Here is a 19,474-nt window from a genome sequence, read left to right on the forward strand (position 1 = left end):
CGAGGTCGGTAAAATGAGAACCCAGCTTGGTGGGGGGTAATTAAGTAATAATTACCTGAAAGCGCTGCGGAATAAGTTGGCGCTATACAAATACCCAGATTTATTTATTTATTTTAATAATTGTCAGATGTAATCCCTTTTTTCCTCCCTTCATCCCTCTCTCACATATATTATAGGGAGGCTACAAACTAATCTAACATTCAGGGTGGCTTCACACCAGCGTGTTTTTGTGCGTGCATACGCACGCACAAAAACACGCCTGTATTTACAACATTGCATTCCCTATGGTGTGTGCACATGTCCGTGCTTTACAGGCATGTGCCTGCAAAGATAGGACATGCGTGCACTATAGGGAATGCACGCATTGTTTTCAATGCAGCCGCGGCTGCTGCCGGCGGCTCCATTGAAACAATGGTCTGCCGGCACCCCTACATTCTTTTTCAGGGAAGGGCTTTACATATAAGCCCTTCCCTGAAAAACAAAAATTTTAGTGTAAAAAAATTTAAAATATACTTACCTGTCCGCCACTGCCATGAAATCTGTGGGGATGAAGAACATATCTGCCGCATGCGGCAGATGTTTCCTTCATTCCGCTAGTAAAAAGAATTCCCTGTTTCTACATCTGCCACATCTGTGACAGATGCAGCAGAGGAATTCTTTAATTCTCTACCGCAGCTGTCACACATGTCAGCTGCGGTAGAGGATTCTGCTGCCGTCATTCATTATCTCGCCCATCATTCATTCGGCGAGAGCTGCCTGTGATTGGCTTAGCACGTCAGCCAATGACAAACAGCTCTTTCAGCAGACGGGGGTTTTTAATCCCCGTCTGCTGATAGATCATCACTAGAGAGCCGGGGACAGCGAGAAGAAGATGCAGCTGAGCCCCAGCAGCCGAAGGGAGGTAAGTATGAATGTTTTTTGTTTTTTAAACCACTTTTTCTTATATTTATTCCCTGAAATCAATTGATGGCAGCAAAATCCTCTACCGCAGTTGACATGTGTGACAGCTGCGGTAGAGAATTGAAGAATTCCTCTGCTGCATCTGTGACAGATGTGGCAGATGTAGCAGCAGGGAATTCTTTTTACTAGCAGGGCTGAATGAAACATCTGCCGCATACGGCAGATGTGTTCTTCATCCCCGCGGGGGTCACAGCAGCGGCGGACAGGTAAGTATATTTTTTATTTTTTTACACTAAAATTTTTCTTTTTTAGGAAAGGGCTTCTATGTAAACCCCTTCCCTGAAAAAGAATGCAGGGGTGCCGGCAGACCATTGTTATTAATGTAGCCACCGGCAGCAGCTGCAGCTCCATTCATAGCAATGCACAGACCTGCATGCACACGTGTTTTTACACGTACATGGGTGCGCACCTATGTACGCACAAAAACACGCTCGTATGAAGTCACCCTCAACCACACACTATTTTTCTTCCCACCCCTTTAATTGTTGCAATTGAGACACCAAAAAATGTAACCAGCCATTTGGAATTACCAACACTCTAGACTGTTTATCCCTTTGAAGGGTCTCTAATTTAATTCTAGCAGATGTGTGTAGTCTAAAAAAAATTGTGATGCAATTCAAACCAGATAATTTTGACGTATATAAAGCAGTTGTAGCATCAAAACAATTTTAATAAGATTTCCTGTGCCAATTATCAATGGAAGATGATTCCAGTCCTTGACCTTCTTCTCAAACATTCATACCAATGGGAGCAAATTGGCAGAAATATAGTCTTAAGGCTAAAAAGATACCACAACTCCCAAATATTTGAATTCCCTCATTATTTGAAATTACATATTTTCCAGTGAAAAGACCATTGGCAAGAGATTTAAATCAAGAATTACAGATTTCCCTCAAATAACAGTGAGACCTGACATCTTAGCAAATCTATCAAAAATGGACATAATAGGATTAATTAATCTACTCGCATCCCCCGTAGACAATAGCAGATCATCTGCATATAATGCAATAGACTACTCAATTTCTCCATACTGCAATCTTAACTATATCACTTGATTGCCTTATCAAACCAGCCAGCAGCTCGATTGCCTAGGCAAAGAGAAGAGAGGACAGGGAACACCTCTGTCTTGTTCCCCTCTCCAAAACTATATATGCAGAAATACGACTAGTTACCCTCACTCTTTCCCCTTAGCATTGAATAGAGCAGATTTCTCACCGAAACCCATCCTATGAAGAACAGCACACACATAATTTCACTCCACACTGTCCAAACTTTGGCAGTGTTGAGTGGAAAAACAGGCCTACTCCCACAAATTCAAAGATCCGCCTGAAGATTCAGATATAACCTCCTTAAATAATAGCAGTTTATTTGTTTGGCATGAAGCCAGACTGACCCTCATATATTAAATGATTCATTACTAAAAGTAATCTATTCGCAAGTACCTTTGTCAAGATTTAAACATCAGTGGTCAACAGAGACATTAGACAATAGGGATAGGATAGAGACAAATCCTTTCCAAGTTTAGGAACTAAGAAAATTATAGCATCTCTCATTGGTGGTGGAAGTACATCTTCATGCAAAGATTCATTAAACCCCATCAATAAATGTGGCAGAAGCATATCCTGGTGGTGCTTAAAATTTTTTTTTTCTTTTGTATGTCCACTGAATAATCTGGAAAGACAGCTATATGTTGACCGTCCATAGTTATCCCTTCAATTTCTTTTGCTCTTTTAAAAATAGTATCTGAGCTTTATGATGCAGAAGTTTTATGGAAACCGTTCTTGGTGTGGCACCATGTGGAGGCAGTTTAATGGGAACTTTCCACATCAAAGAAAGCTGACAAAATATAATCCCTAATTACTGATTTCAGCCATCCCTCCAAAAATTATCTTACATAAAATGCTACAACATTTTTTGGAACCAACTTACTTCTCCTTCCAGATCATCTGCTTTATATTACCAAGTATGGATAAACTACTTACATTTACTAATTGTATCCTGTACTCACATTTACTAATTGTATCCTGTATAGGAACAATTTTTTTCTTTGATTTTATTAATATGTGTCCCTGCTTTAGACAATGTCTCAGTAACCTTCTGCAAATCGTGTCTTATAAACCCAACATCCTCTTTCAAGCAAAGAGGGAAGCCAAAAGAGAATTACTTGTAGTAACAGCTAGAAAAACAGTGTGTAGAGTAAATTCATTTTGTGTATCATTTTCCATATCCACATTACGAACTTGTGCTGAAATGGTCTGCATAATAGTATTCACAGAGGCAGATGAAGCATATAAAGTAGGGCCATGCTTGCCCTTCTCAGCAGAGTGAGAGAACGTATCAAAGTCCCATCAGAGGAGGCAAACTGTGGGGCAACACAATCAAAGGCCCAGGGACCAGAAAGGTTTCCAGTACAGCAGTGTCAAAAACACCGCTTCAGAAAAAAACTAAGCTAGCATAACAGGTGGGACAAAAATTCCTCTTATAGTCTAATCAGCAGCCATTCAATCCATGCTCTCTTGAGCATGCTCAACTCAAATTTTCACAGAAATTGTCGCACAAATTGTCACATCTCACTGTTTATTGCCATGCTCATCAGCTACGCCTTTTTCAAGAGCCCTTTAACCCACGGTGTTCTCTGTCCTTTCTAAATCCAATTTTGCATGAATTGATCTCTGCTTAATCTTTATGGTATTTGTTAAATTTAATATGTTTCTAACATGTTATGGCTGTTAATTGACGATTCTTCTGTTTCAGAAATACACACACATCCGGCTAGCTCAGAAGCAAGATCCATTACCTTATTACAAAAGCAAGCTGTGGTGGTGTGGAATCCTGCTAATGGGCATTGGGGAGCTGGGAAACTTTGCTGCATATGGCTTTGCCCCAGCTACTCTTATTGCTCCTCTAGGTTGTGTTGCAGTTATAGGTGAGTAAAATTGATTCTGTCACTTGTTATCATGTCAATTTTTACATATAAATATTGTAGTCAATCATTTCTAGAGCTCGTATATATTTCTAGGGGTATTCCAATGACATAGGATTTGCTATAAGTGTCTAATAGCTGGAGGTCCCTACTCTGCAACACTTTTTGGCAGAATGGCTCCTGTTGCTCCCTGGCGAGCCGTAGAAGCCATGACGCAATAGCCTTTTTGGAGTGGGTAACAACCTGCTGGCCTACATTTATCAATGCGTTCTTGGTGTCAAAGTTGACTCTTTGCAACTTTTTTGAGTTGCCTCCCATGAGACATACTTTAGGCCACATTTGATAATGGATGACAGTGCAAATTTATCTCTATTTGTAACATGTATAGAAAGATTATTTTCTTGCCTGTCTGAGTGGTCTAAATGTGGACATTTTATGAAATTTCCCACAAATTTCACCTTCTATCCTCTCCATTATGACTGCTGTGATATCCATCTATCTTAATGTTGGTCAATGGTTTCTCCAAGGCAGTTTCAGTTAAGGGCCAATTAGCACGAAACGATTATTGAATGAAAACTTCCAAGACTCAAAAGTCAGCTACCTGAAAAAAGTATTACTGCGGGCAATACATTCTTATTGTTGTGCTATACAAGTGAAGAATGGGGTTAAACAAGCTTATGCTACATATATGCTGCAAATACTACTACTACATATATAACAACATTACGTAAAACGGGAACGGCAAATAGCAAGCATCCACTAAAGGTGTGTTTGGATGGAACGATTATCATTCAAAAAATCATTCAAACGAGCGGAAGTAAACGATAATTGTTCATTCTAAACATGAGTCAATGACTGAACAATGACCGAGAATCATTTATGTTGGCTCATTCGCTTATTATTTGGTTTAAACAGCAGTCGTTCAGTCCCTATCATTCGTTAAACAAAGGACTGAACAACTCTGAATGATTCCAGATTTAATGAGCCAACGATACATTTGCCTGCCTTAACAGGCTGCAGGAATGCGACTAAGTTAGCGGCGGTGACATCACTCACTCATTCAAGAGAGAATTGGCTCCTCTAAAAGGACCATTAATGACTAGCAAATTGATATGGAGGGAGAGAGGACCCTGCCGCGAGTGCTTACAGTGTACAAGGGAAGAGGAGGAAGAAGCTGTAGGTGAGAGTAGAAGGTTCTCACCTTTTAGTGGCAGCGGGGTCGCGGTAGGTTGTAGGCTGTTAGTTAATATGTAAAGATTACTGTTCTGTGTATGCAATAATGCAAATTTGTAACCTGTAAGAGTTCAGAGCCTCCATTGCTGATTTTGGCAGAAAAAGAAGAGTGTATTCACAGCAGGTCTTGATCTCTGTCTAGGAGTTCCATCTAAATCCCTGAAATCGGGATTGAGATGGAACCATAGGCTTCTGTTTTCCAAAGACCAATGAAGTCTCAGTTTGAGCAGGTTTCCATCTTTTTCCGGTATTTGTGCGAGACAGAATAGCGTAGTTGAGTCTTTACAAACGTTGAAAACAAATGGAAACATGCTGAAACGGAGACCTTGTTGGTAGAGATGAGCGAGTATACTCGCTAAAGGCAATTGCTCGAGCGAGCATTGCCTTTAGCGAGTATCTCCCCTGCTTGAGACTGCAGGTTCGGGTGCCGGCGCGGGGGAGCTGTGAGTAGCGGCTGTCAGCAGGAGGAAGCGGGTGGGGAGAGAGGGAGAGAGAGATCTCCCCTCCGTTCCGCCCCGCTCTCCCCCGCAGCTCCGTGCCCGCTGCCGACACCCGAACCTTCCGTCTTGAGCGGGGGAGATACTCGCTAAAGGCAATGCTCGCTCGAGCAATTGCCTTTAGCGAGTATACTCGCTCATCTATACTTGTTGGTTTGAACGATCAAAGCCTTTGATTCCATCCTGGGGTTCTGGTCTGAATCTCGTTTTCAAGGATTCAGTCGGAACTGTGGGATGGAGACCAAAACGTTGTATGAAAGTGCCCTCAGTCCCTTTTTGCACAGCTATATTCTTAGGGCAAGTGCTGTCTGACTATTCCTATACAAATGAATAGAGATGAACGAGCGTACTCGGAAAAGCACTACTCGCTCGAGTAATTTGCTTTATCCGAGTATCGCTGTGCTCGTCCTTGAAGATTCGGGTGCCGGCACGGAGCGGGGAGCTGCAGGGGAGAGCGGGGAGGAACGGAGGGGAAATCTTTCTCTCCCTCTCTCCCGCCCGCTCTCCCCTGCTCCCCGCTGCGACTCACCTGTCAGCCGCAGCGGCACCCGAATCTTCAGACCCGAGCACAGCGATACTCGGATAAAGCAAATTACTCGAGCGAGTAGTGCTTTTCCGAGTACGCTCGCTCATCTCTACAAATGAACGATTACATTGCTGCATGTCCTAGTCTCCTGTCCGAAGACATTGGACAGCACACAGATGGGTGCTTGTGTGAATATGGCCTAAAGCTGCATGTTTCTTTCTACCAAAACGATGGATCCCGTAATTTTGTTAAGAAAATAGATGAAATAATATATAATTAAAACAGAACAGAGATGTGTAATTAGACAAATGATAATTTTATGTAGAAATGACCTATTCCCATCAATGATAAATTATGCTCGTATTGTTTTGTGAAGTTAATTGGGAGATTGTCTTAGCATTTGACTGCACTTAGGAAAAAGTAAATACTATGTTGAAATGGGCCTTAAACTGCTTCACAGATAAAATTACCAAAATAAATACATTAGAGATGAGACATACAGATATAGAAGAGCATTTCTCTGGCCTTTTGGCCTTATCTCTTTAATGCACATTGCTGTCAGAGATTAGACTTGTTCTAAAATAACAGATCATTTAGAAACTAAATGTCATTTTTGTTTTCCCCTTGGGCCTAGATTCAGGCTCCCAGCCCAACACCCCTGCATTAGCAAAAACATGCAGATATATAGCCAAAAGAACAGTTACATAATTATTTAATATAACACCCTGAGACATATCTAGGGCAGCGCTCTTCAGGAGAAAACATTGAAGATAACCTTTTTAAGAACCCCCCTTTTCTACTGTATTCACCCCATAACTAATGTGATCTCTGTAACTTTTTAACTATAAGGCCTCATGTCCACTCGAAAAATACAATCCGCCGCGGATTTCCACGGCGGATTCCGCGCGAATTTGCTCTTAATAGTATTTTTTTGCATGCAGATAACCGCACACATTGCTATCAATGTGATAGCAATATTGCCGATCCGTGCGGAATCCGCGTTTTTTTCCCCGCGCGTGAAAAACGTAATTCTTTTAAAATGCCATCCACAGGTGCAAAAATCAATTCAATGGACCGCGGATGTCCAATGATTCCCTATGGGCAAAATCTGCTGCGGATTCCGCAATTCCATTTAGATAGTGGACATGAGGCCTTAGACCTTTTAAAAATATATTTTGGAAATATTTGCATGTAAATACTCACTAAGTTTTCAAACAGCTTGTGCTTATGGCCGCCTGCAGACGAGCGGGTCGGATCCGGCGGCGAGGACCCGACCCGAGCGCCTGCAGGGACGAGCGCGTACTCACTCGCGCCCGGCGGCCCCGGCTCTTGCATCTGCGAGCCCCGCACAGAAATAGGGCATGCCGTGGTTTGTTTGCCGCGCGAAATTTCGCACCGCCAAACCGAGGCCGTCTGCATAGGATTGCGTTTGTTAACGCAATCCTATGCAGGCTTTGAGCGGCGGAAATCCCGCCACGGGATTTCCGCCCGTGTGCAGGCGGCCTATATGATAGCCAGGGTAATAACTTGGAAAACTGCTATTAAGTTTATTTACCTAAAAATACATTTTTGTGCTTAAAAATCACTAATAAGCCACTAGAGGCCTCTCTTCTTCCTAGCTTGCCATCCACAGTTTGCTCTCAAATGATTCACAGGATGGCACGCAAGGAGGAGTGGGTGTGTGTGCGTGTGTGTGTCATCGTGCTCTTTAAACTCTATGAGAGCAGAGGAGGGGAGGGAGAGACACTCTAACACAGACATGGTGAAGGAGCTAATAGTGACTTATCTGTTACTGTGGCTTATTCACATGTACACTGCTCAGTCTTGCTGTACATTGTGTTTGTGCGTGTTACAGACAGAGAGAAGGATCTGTAGTTCTGCAATAATTAGCTTTTTTATGAAGGGAAATGGTAAATGGACATACAGGTCACACTTTTCTTCTGCAAATAAATTTACATTTCTACAATGGTATCCTCTTAATATATGCATCAATTTCAATGTTGTATTAGAAATTGGAATGCTGGTTATTGTAGCATGTCTGCTAATATTAAGTCATCTTTTTTATTACAGGAAGTGCAGCAATTTCTGTTTTGTTCTTGAAGGAATCTTTGAGGGCATCTGATATAATAGGTAAGAATTCATATATGTCAATAGAATGTGCATACCTTATGTTATTCTATATGGCATTCCCACTGGGTACTTATTATTACAAAATTCTGTTGCCACACACATCATGGCTCCTATCACATGCGTAGGTTAAACTTGCATGTTTTGGCGTCCAAGCCACATGGAGGACACTAAGTGATCATAATGCTTGAGTTCTCTGTTCCTATGTTTTTGGCAACAAGAATAGAACACACTGCGACACAATTCTTTTGTCCAAAAACATTGTAAGGATTATTTGGGATCTGTTTAAAAATGGGGCAATCATATGAGTGATGGCTTTAATTAAAGAGCAGGAGCCATGGCTCGAGTGGGAACAGAGTCTGATCTTTGTGATTAGTTATCATTTCTTCTTATGGAGAGCACCTAGACGGTGAGTGAAGAGACTCAAAAGGCCATTCATGCTCCTCTAGGTAATATGCAAATAAGGGAGATGGAATAATACATCCACAGTGCCACCTATTGGAAGGCAGCATTCTTCCAGACAAAGTTAGACTCTTTATACAAGTTTTGTAATCCCCAGTCATTGTTACAAGGCTTGTATAAAGAGTCTAACTTGGCTTAAAGGAATGCTGCCTTCCAATAGGTGGCAATGTGCAGGTATCGTTCCATCTCCCTTATTTGCATTAGCTATCATTGCATATATATAATATATAACATTTGGGCTGACTTTGAGTTTTTCTATTGTTATATTTATTTGATAATGAGGTGCAATTACTTTAACCCAGCCCCACCCCCTACCTTCCAAATAAAGCAAAATACTCGTAAACAGGATTCCTGGTTAACAGTTAAGATGGTCAGGCTTCTCCCCTGCTCAGAGGCAGTCATTCACCTTTTTCAGATTCTAAAAAGGTAGATCTGCATATGTAGGCAGCAAAGCATTACTTTACAGATTTCCCCTTCACAAATCTAATGCAGTGGAAATTTGTAGGCACAGATTTTGTTGTGGATAGTACCCAATGCATTGCAAAGGATAACCTCTGCTGTGGAAGTCCACAGCTTTTAACAAGTCTCTTCTTCATGCTGTGGAGAATATCTGCACAGAAATTGAGCTGCCGTACAGTTTAAAAGTCGCCGCGTGTCAGTGTATTTTTCACTGCGGATTTCACCTACTTGAATAAAATCTTTTGTGAATTTACTATAAAATTTGTGTCAAGTTCGCATGCAACATGCTGCTGATTTTTTTTCTGCTACATGTGCATGCAGTTTTTAAAACTACTCAAGATGTACAACCCCAATTCCCCAAAATTCGGGATGTTCTATATGATGTAAATGTAAAGAAAAAAAGAATGCAATGATTTTGAAATCTCATATAACCATATTTTATTCACAGTAGAACACATATCAGAAGGTGAAAGTTAGACATTTTTTCATTTTATTTAAAGAAAAACTCAATTTAAAAATTGCTGGCAGTAACACATCTTACAAAAGTTGGGACTGGGTTAACAAATGCTGAAAAAGTAAGCGGTACTATTTAAAAACCGCTTAGGGGGTCAATTTTCTACTAGGGCACATGACATTAAAAAAAGAGCATGTTAAAGTGGCAGAGTCTCTCTGAAGCAGAGATGGACAGAGGTTCACCAATCTGTGAAAAACTGCATCTAAAAATGTTGGGAAATGTTTCTCAACCTAAAAGAGTGTGAATATGCCATATATCAACACAATCCAGAAATACCAATGATTGGAGTTACCCCTGGCTGGTTTTGCCTGTGGCATCTAAAGTGTTTGACAGAGGAATGTGGCTCCCTTTTGTCAGCACCACATGACAACCCATAGAATATAGATAACGTATTGCTTAAACTGCATTACAGTTAGCATGAAAAAAGAGAGTGAGAGAATTGTTGTTTTTCCCATTTGCCTATATGATAATTAACCCAGAGAATACAGTAACATGTTATTCATGCCACACAGACTATAGGTTTAAAAAAAACTATGGTGAAATTGCAGTTTTTTCCATTCCACATTCTTTTCCTCTGAAAAGAGTTGATCAAATTATACTGTATGTTACCCAAAATGGTGCCAATAAAAACTAAAACTCATCTTGCAAATCACAAACTCTTATGTAGACAGAAAACATACACAAAAAAGTTACAGCTCTTGGAAAGTTTCAATGAAGAAAGGCCCAAAATAGGCAGATCCTTTTAAAGGGGGTTTTCTGTCTTATTTTTACTTTTGACTTATCCTTAGGATAGGTCATCAATACTTGATCGACTGAAGTCTGATGCTCAAGAACCTGACCAATAAGCTGTTCGGGTGCACCGCTGCCCTGGCAAAATAAACAGGATACGGAGTAGAAACGGATCTCTCTAACCCCTGTGTAGTGGCTGACGCTGGTAATACCAGGCACAGCTCCCATTAAAATCAATGAGGTCTCATATCCGCTTGCAGGCATGGATTCCATCTGCTGAATCCCGCAGCGGAATCCAGCCATGGACAGATAAAGACATTTTCTTACCTGTCCAAATCCAGCGTGGGTCTCCTCCATGCCTGCCGGATCCTCTTTCTTCAGCACGGCAGATGTGCCGGACCCATGCGCAGTGCAAATTTATATATATTTTATTTCTACTGCTTTCCCGTTGATCCACGGAACGTCCACAGTGACAGCTGTGGCTACGCCACGGATCGGACAGCTTCCATTGACTTCATTGGAAGCTGTCCTGTGGGATCCACAGAAAAATAGAGCATGCTGCGATTTCTTCCCGCGCATGCGATCCGCATGCCGGAGAAAAAAATTACACCCTCATGCTTTTAACTGGGTGGCTTGATTTGTGGATCTCCCGCGCTGGTGCAACAAATCAAATCCGCCCATGGACATTGGGCCCGAGAGTTGCGCTTGTAATTAACAGCATCAGCCACTGCACATGGGTCATAGAGGTCTGTTTCCACTCCCAACCCTCTTTGTTTTGCCGGTGACAGCGAGCACCGGATCATCTGATTGGTTAGGGTCCCAATCAGCGGATCACAGTTGATCGATTGTTGATGACTTGCCCTAAGGACAGATCATCAATAAAAATTGCGGGGAGAAGCTGTTTTAAGGGGTTAAAATGACCCAATAAGAAACTGACCACATAGATGCTTGTTTGTTATTTTTCAGTCCATGTAGACTATGCAAGAAATTCCCTTACAGAGCAGATTACGTGGTGATGTAGTCATGAGGTGACTCAGTTCGTTGCTGGCTTTAATTTAAAACTGTCATGAAAATGACATTTGATAGAAGCAAATATTATTCCAATAATTTCAATATTTACACAATGTGTCTTGTGTTGGTCAGAACATTGCTGTCTGTGTAGATTTCTGGCTACATTTGTACTACATTTACAGTGGACAGCTGTAACAATAATGACACCTACAGGATACAAAGGAGCTTCGTGTAAGCCGTATTTTTAAATATTTGTATGTAAATCTACATTCTAAAGCAAATGGATGTAGAATTACAGGAGACCAGATAGTACTTTACAGTTGTCCCCATAACATATACAATATGCTAAGTATATTTTGTGTACTGCCCAGGTTCGTGGTAGAGATTTACATACCATAAGGACTCAGTCAGATGAGCGTGTATTTGTGCGCATCTGTGCTGCGCAAAAGAATGCACTGCACGGATGTGCAAAAAATGCATGACCAAAGCTCCGTGCCCATTTATTTCAATGTAGCTACCGCTACTGCTGCCGTCTCCATTGAAAGCAATAGGCTGCAAGCAATCCCCACAGTGATTTTCGGGGAAGGGCTTGAGATATAAGCCCTTCCCTGAAAATCATCCCTAGCTGCTTGAAAGAAAAAAAAAAACTCAACCTCTCCGCCACTGTCAGGGCTCAGGCGCGTCTTGTCCCTGGCTACCCCAGCAGTGTTTTGAAGCTCCTTCAGCAAGCAGGGATTTAAAAGTCCCCACTTCCTAAAAGGGCTGTATCTGATTGGCTGAGCGCTCAGCCATTCAATGAATGACAGCTGAGCGTTGCCTGTGATTGGTCCCAGTGCTTAGCCAATCAGAGGCAGTGCTCAGCCATTTATTGAATTCAATGAATGGCTGTGTGCTGCCTCTGATTGGCTGAGCGCTCAGCCAATCAAGATACACCTTGTGCACTGCTGCTGCTGCCGGCCCCATTGAAAGCAATGGGATGCAGGCAAACCCTGCTGTGATTTTCGGGGAAGGGCTTGAAATATAAGCCCTCCCCTGAAAATCATCCCTAGGTGTAGAAAGAAAACAAAATTACTCATCCAGCAGCGATGTCCGGGCTCAGGCGCGTCTTCTCTTGCATTGCCGGCACTGATCTAAAGCAACAAGGATTTCAAGATACAAGGATTTAAAAATCCCAGTCTCTTGAAAGTACTGGTTTAATTGGTTGAATGTTCCTCAATATGCCACAAAGACTTCAAAATGAGGGTTTCCTTGCTCGGGGCAACCATGTCTGTTAGTGTATTGAGTCCTCCGGGAGCAGAACATTGGCCTGATAGGGTATTTGGAATGAGGTTGTCCACATAACTACTTGTTAGAAGAAATTTAAAAAAAAAGCCTTGAAGGGGTTATTCCACCTAAAACATTATCACCTATCCACAGTGCAGTGCACATGTGTGACCACCACTTCATTAATTTCTAAGGCACTTAACAACAACTTAGCAAAAGAAATATCCAAGCATATCACTTGGCCATGTCCATAGACAATAAATGGAGCAGGGGTAACGCATGTGTACCCCTGCACTATTCACTTGGGGAAACTTCTCATGATCCCTGGGCACACCAATGGTTGGACCCCCAGCAAGCATGCCTTTATCACCTAATCTGTAGATGGTAATTAGAGATGAGCGAGCGTACTCGGAAAAGCACTACTCACTCGAGTAATTTGCTTTATCCGAGTATCGCTGCGCTCGTCCCTGAAGATTCGGGTGCCGCTGCGGCTGACAGGTGAGTCGCAGCGGGGAGCAGGGGAGAGCGGGCGGGAGAGAGGGAGAGAAAGATCTCTCCTCCGTTCCTCCCCGCTCCCCCCTGCAGCTCCCCGCTCCGTGCCGGCACCCGAATCTTCAGGGACGAGCACAGCGATACTCGGATAAAGCAAATTACTCGAGCGAGTAGTGCTTTTCCAAGTACGCTCGCTCATCTCTAATGGTAATAAATGTTTTTGGTGGGATAACCCATTTTATTTGATACATTTATCTGACATTAAGAATGGCTCTTCTTTAATCTATATTTTAGGTTTATGTAATAATTATTAAGGACTAGAGATGAGCGAACACCAAAATGTTCGGGTGTTCGTTATTCGGAACGAACTTCCCGTGATGCTCGAGGGTTCGTTTCGAACAACGAACCCCATTGAAGTCAATGGGCGACCAGAACATTTTTGTATTTCGCCGATGCTCGCTAAGGTTTTCATGTGTGAAAATCTGGGCAATTCAGGAAAGTGATGGGAATGACACAGTGACGGATAGCGCAGGCGAGGGGCTACGTGTTGGGCTGCATCTCAAGTTCACAGGTCCCACTATTAAGCCACAATACCGGCAAGAGTGGGCCCCCCCCCCTCCCAACAACTTTTACTTCTGAAAAGCCCTCATTAGCATGGCATACCTTTGCTAAGCACCACACTACCTCCAACAAAGCACAATCACTGCCTGCATGACACTCCACTGACACTTCTCCTGGGTTACATGCTGCCCAACCGCCCCCCCTCCCCCCCCACAGCGCACACCAAAGTGTCCCTGGGCAGCCTTCAGCTGCCCTCATGCCACACCACGCTCATGTCTATTAAGAATTGCGTCTGCCATGACGAGGGACCGCAGGCACACACTGCAGAGGTTGGCACGGCTAGGCAGCGACCCTCTTTAAAAGTGGCGGAGCGATAGCCCACAATGCTGTACAGAAGCAATGAGAAATAGAATCCTGTGCCACCGCCATCAGGAGCTGCACACGTGGGCATAGCAATGGGGAACCTATGTGCCACACACTATTCATTCTGTCAAGGTGTCTGCATGCCCCAGTCAGACCGGGCTTTTTAATTCATAGACACAGGCAGGTACAACTCCCTATTGTGAAGTCCCTGTCGACCCACAGCATGGGTGGCTCCCTGGAACCCACCGGCGGTACACAGAAATATCCCATTGCATTGCCCAACACAGCTGAGGTAGTAATGTCGTGCTTAATGCAGGTGGGCTTCGGCCCACACTGCATGCCCCAGTCTGACTGGGGTTCTTTATAAGTGTACAGATGTAGCAAAAACTCCGTGTGCACCTACAGCATGGGTGGGTGCCAGGAAGCCACCGGCGGTACATAGAAATATCCCATTGCATTGCCCAACACAGCTGAGGTAGTAATGTTGTGCTTAACCCTTTCCAATCCAATTTGTATATGGTTTTCCTAGGGGGCTTACTCTTTTTCTGCTGTTATACAACGGCGCTATATGCTGGCTAAAGCCAGTACTGCATGAGCTGACACGTAGGATAGGCTCCGACAGCAGAGAGGCTGGCAATATACAGTAAGAGAACCCCGACGGACGTCTACCAACAACGGAGCTGTACAGCCTTAAACCCGAATGTCTTCACAGGTCACACAGTGGACTGGAAAGGGTTAATGCAGGTGGGCTTCGGCCCACACTGCATGCCCCAGTCAGACTGGGGTTCTTTACAAGTGGACACATGTAGGTTAAACTCCCTGTGGACCCACTGCCTGGGTGGGTGCCAGGAAGCCACCGGCGGTACATAGAAATATCCCATTGCATTGCCCAACACAGCTGAGGTAGTAATGTCGTGCGTAATACAGATGGGCTTCGGCCCACACTGCATGCCCCAGTCAGACGGGTTCTTTAGAAGTGTACAGATGTATTAAAAACTCAGTGTTCACCTACAGCATGGGTGGCTCCCTGGAACCCACCGGCGGTACATAAAAATATCCCATTGCATTGCCCAACACAGCTGAGGTAACGTCAGCTGTAATGCAGATGGGCTAAAAATTAATTTGATTACACTGTAGGCGAGGGCCCACAAAAATTGCTGTATCAACAGTACTAATGTACATCCCAAAAATTGGCCATGGCCAGCCAAGAGGGCAGGTGAAACCCATTAATCGCTTTGGTTAATGTGGCTTAAGTGGTAACTAGGCCTGGAGGCAGCCCAGTGTAACGAAAAATTGGTTCAAGTTAAAGTTCCAATGCTTTTAAGCGCATTGAAACTTATAAAAATTGTTCTGAAAAATTATTTGAGTGAGCCTTGTGGCCCTAAGAAAAATTGCCCGTTCAGCGTGATTACGTGAGGTTTCAGGAGGAGGAGCAGGAGGAGGAGGAGGAGGAATATTAGACACAGATTGATGAAGCAGAAATGTCCCCGTTTTGGATGGTGAGAGAGAACGTAGCTTCCATCCGCGGGTGCAGCCTACGTATTGCTTACGTATCCTTGCTGTCCGCTGGTGGAGAACAGAAGTCTGGGGAAATCCAGCCTTTGTTCATCTTGATGAGTGTTAGCCTGTCGGCACTGTCGGTTGACAAGCGGCTACGCTTATCTGTGATGATTCCCCCAGCCGCACTAAACACCCTCTCCGACAACACGCTAGCCGCAGGACAAGCAAGCACCTCCAGGGCATACAGCGCTAGTTCAGGCCACATGTCCAGCTTCGACACCCAGTAGTTGTAGGGGGCAGAGGCGTCACCAAGGATGGTCGTGCGATCCGCTACGTACTCCCTCACCATCCTTTTACAGTGCTCCCGCCGACTCAGCCGTGACTGGGGAGCGGTGACACAGTCTTGGTGGGGAGCCATAAAGCTGGCCAGGCCCTTAAAGACTGTTGCACTGCCTGGGATGTACATGCTGCTCGATCTACGCACATCCCCTGCTACCTTGCCCTCGGTACTGCGCCTTCTGCCACTAGCGCTGTCGGCTGGGAATTTTACCATCAGCTTGTCCGCAAGGGTCCTGTGGTATAGCAACACTCTCGAACCCCTTTCCTCTTCGGGAATCAGAGTGGGCAGGTTCTCCTTATACCGTGGATCGAGCAGTGTGTACACCCAGTAATCCGTAGTGGCCAGAATGCGTGCAACGCGAGGGTCACGAGAAAGGCATCCTAACATGAAGTCAGCCATGTGTGCCAGGGTACCTGTACGCAACACATGGCTGTCTTCACTAGGAAGATCACTTTCAGGATCCTCCTCCTCCTCCTCCTCCTCCTCCTCAGGCCATACACGCTGAAAGGATGACAGGCAATCAGCCGGTGTACCGTCAGCAGCGGCCCAAGCTGTCTCTTCCCCCTCCTCCTCATCCTCCTCATGCTCCTCCTCCTCCTCCTGTACGCGCTGAGAAATAGACAGGAGGGTGCCCTGACTATCCAGCGGCATACTGTCTTCCCCCGCCCCCGTTTCCGAGCGCAAAGCAGCTGCCTTTATGGTTTGCAGGGAATTTCTCAAGATGCATAGCAGAGGAATGGTGACGCTAATGATTGTAGCATCGCCGCTCACCACCTGGGTAGACTCCTCAAAATTACCAAGGACATGGCAGATGTCTGCCAACCAGGCCCACTCTTCTGAAAGGAATTGAGGAGGCTGACTCCCACTGCGCCGCCCATGTTGGAGTTGGTATTCGACTATAGCTCTACGTTGTTCATAGAGCCTGGCCAACATGTGGAGCGTAGAGTTCCACCGTGTGGGCACGTCGCACAGCAGTCGGTGCACTGGCAGCTTAAAGTGATGTTGCAGGGTGCGCAGGGTGGCAGCGTCCGTGTGGGACTTGCGGAAATGTGCGCAGAGCCGGCGCGCCTTTACGAGCAGGTCTGACAAGCGTGGGTAGCTTTTCAGAAAGCGCTGAACCACCAAATTAAAGACGTGGGCCAGGCATGGCACGTGCGTGAGGCTGCCAAGCTGCAGAGCCGCCACCAGGTTACGCCCGTTGTCACACACGACCATGCCCGGTTGGAGGCTCAGCGGCGCAAGCCAGCGGTCGGTCTGCTCTGTCAGACCCTGCAGCAGTTCGTGGGCCGTGTGCCTCTTATCGCCTAAGCTGAGTAGTTTCAGCACGGCCTGCTGACGCTTGCCCACCGCTGTGCTGCCACACCGCGCGACACCGACTGCTGGCGACATGCTGCTGCTAACACATCTTGATTGCGAGACAGAGGAGGAGGAGGAGGAGGAGGGTGCTTTAGTGGAGGAAGCATACACCTCCGCAGATACCAGCACCGAGCTGGGGCCCGCAATTCTGGGGGTGGGTAGGACGTGAGCGGTCCCAGGCTCTGACTCTGTCCCAGCCTCCACTAAATTCACCCAATGTGCCGTCAGGGAGATGTAGTGGCCCTGCCCGCCTGTGCTTGTCCACGTGTCCGTAGTTAAGTGGACCGTGGCAGTAACCGCGTTGGTGAGGGCGCGCACAATGTTGCGGGAGACGTGGTCGTGCAGGGCTGGGACGGCACATCGGGAAAAGTAGTGGCGACTGGGAACTGAGTAGCGCGGGGCCGCCGCCTCCATGATACTTTTGAAGGACTCAGTTTCCACAACCCTATACGGCAGCATCTCAAGGCTGATGAATTTTGCTATGCGGACGGTTAACGTTTGAGCGTGCGGGTGCGTGGCGGCGTACTTGCGCTTGCGCTCGAACACTTGCGCAAGCGACGGCTGAACGGTGCGCTGAACTACACTGCTGGATGGGGCCGAGGACAGCGGAGATGAGGGTGTGGGTGCAGGCCATGAGGCGGTAGTGCCTGTGTCCTGAGAGGGGGGTTGCATCTCAGTGGCAGGTTGGGGCACAGGGGGAGAGGCAGGGGTGCAAACCGGAGGCGGTGAACGGCCTTCGTCCCACCTTGTGGGGTGCTTGGCCATCATATGTCTGCGCATGGTGGTGGTGGTGAGGCTGTTGGTGTTGGCTCCCCGGCTGAGCTTTGCGCAACAAAGGTTGCACACCACTGTTCGTCGGTCGTCAGGCGTCTCTGTGAAAAACTGCCAGACCTTAGAGCACCTCGGCCTCTGCAGGGTGGCATGGCGCGAGGGGGCGCTTTGGGAAACACTTGGTGGATTATTCGGTCTGGCCCTGCCTCTACCCCTGGCCCTGGCCACCGCACTGCCTCTTGCAACCTGCCCTGCTGATGCCCTTGACTCCCCCTCTGAAGACCTGTCCTCCTGAGTAAGCGTTGCACACCAGGTGGGGTCAGTCACCTCATCGTCCTGCTGCTCTTCCTCCGAATCCTCTGTGCGCTGCTCCCTTGGACTTACTGCCCTTACTACTACCTCACTGCAAGACAACTGTGTCTGATCGTCATCGTCCTCCTCACCCACAGAAAGTTGTTGAGACAGTTGGCGGAAGTCCCCAGCCTCTTCCCTCGGACCCCGGGAACTTTCGAATGGTTGGGCATCAGTGACGATAAACTCCTCTGGTGGGAGAGGAACCGCTGCTGCCCAATCTAAGCAGGGGCCCGAGAACAGTTCCTGGGAGTGTTCCCGCTCCTGAGCAGGTGTCATTGTAGTGGAGTGAGGAGGCTGGGAGGAAGGAGGAGCAGCAGACAGAGGATTCGGATTTGCAGCAGTGGACGGCGCAGAACTGCGTGTTGACGATAGGTTGCTCGAAGCACTTTCTGCCATCCAGGACAGGACCTGCTCACACTGCTCATTTTCTAATAACCGTCTCCCGCGTGGACCCATTAATTGGGCGATGAATGTGGGGACGCCAGAAACGTGCCTCTCTCCTAATCGCGCAGCAGTCGGCTGCGACACACCGGGATCAGGAGCTCGGCCTGTGCCCACACCCTGACTTGGCCCTCCGCGTCCTCGGCCGCGTCCACGTCCTCTAGGCCTACCCCTACCCCTCAGCATGCTGTATTACCAGTGATTTGATTTCACAGGCAGGAAATAAATTGGCGCAAGACTGCAGGCCAAATATAATTTTTTCCCTTTTTGGAAAACGAAAGGCCCCACTGCCTCTAGTGAATGAATAATCTAAGTTTAATAACTGTGCTGTGTCCCTGCTAATGTGTCGCAGAACGTGAGGGTAGCAGAGTTATTATAACTCTGGCAGAGCAGGTATTTTTTTTCCCAATTAAGGAAAGCAAATGGCGAAGCCAGCAGTAAAGCGTAGCTGGGTGCGTATGATTTAGCAATGTTTTTCACGCAGCTCACACGTGTCCACCGCCCGTAAGGACGGACAGAGGCTGGACAAATAGATTTGTTTTCACTTGTTTTTCCACCAAAAGGCAGCACTGCGTATATTCAATGAACATGA

At 45.9% G+C, this 19,474-nt stretch overlaps 1 protein-coding gene across 2 annotated transcripts in view; it reads left to right on the forward strand.

Annotated features, from left to right (window-relative positions):
- The window catches only part of NIPAL2 (NIPA like domain containing 2), a 143,255-nt gene that overhangs the window by 38,089 nt on the left and 85,692 nt on the right, over positions 1–19,474 (forward strand). For both annotated transcript variants that reach the window (XM_066578399.1, XM_066578400.1), the window contains exons 3-4: positions 3,715–3,886; positions 8,210–8,269. In XM_066578399.1, the coding sequence (XP_066434496.1) occupies positions 3,715–3,886; positions 8,210–8,269 (232 nt within the window). The remainder of the gene's footprint in view (positions 1–3,714; positions 3,887–8,209; positions 8,270–19,474) is intronic.

This window comes from Eleutherodactylus coqui, chromosome 9, assembly GCF_035609145.1.
Source record: "Eleutherodactylus coqui strain aEleCoq1 chromosome 9, aEleCoq1.hap1, whole genome shotgun sequence".
Taxonomy (NCBI): Eukaryota; Metazoa; Chordata; class Amphibia; order Anura; family Eleutherodactylidae; genus Eleutherodactylus; species Eleutherodactylus coqui.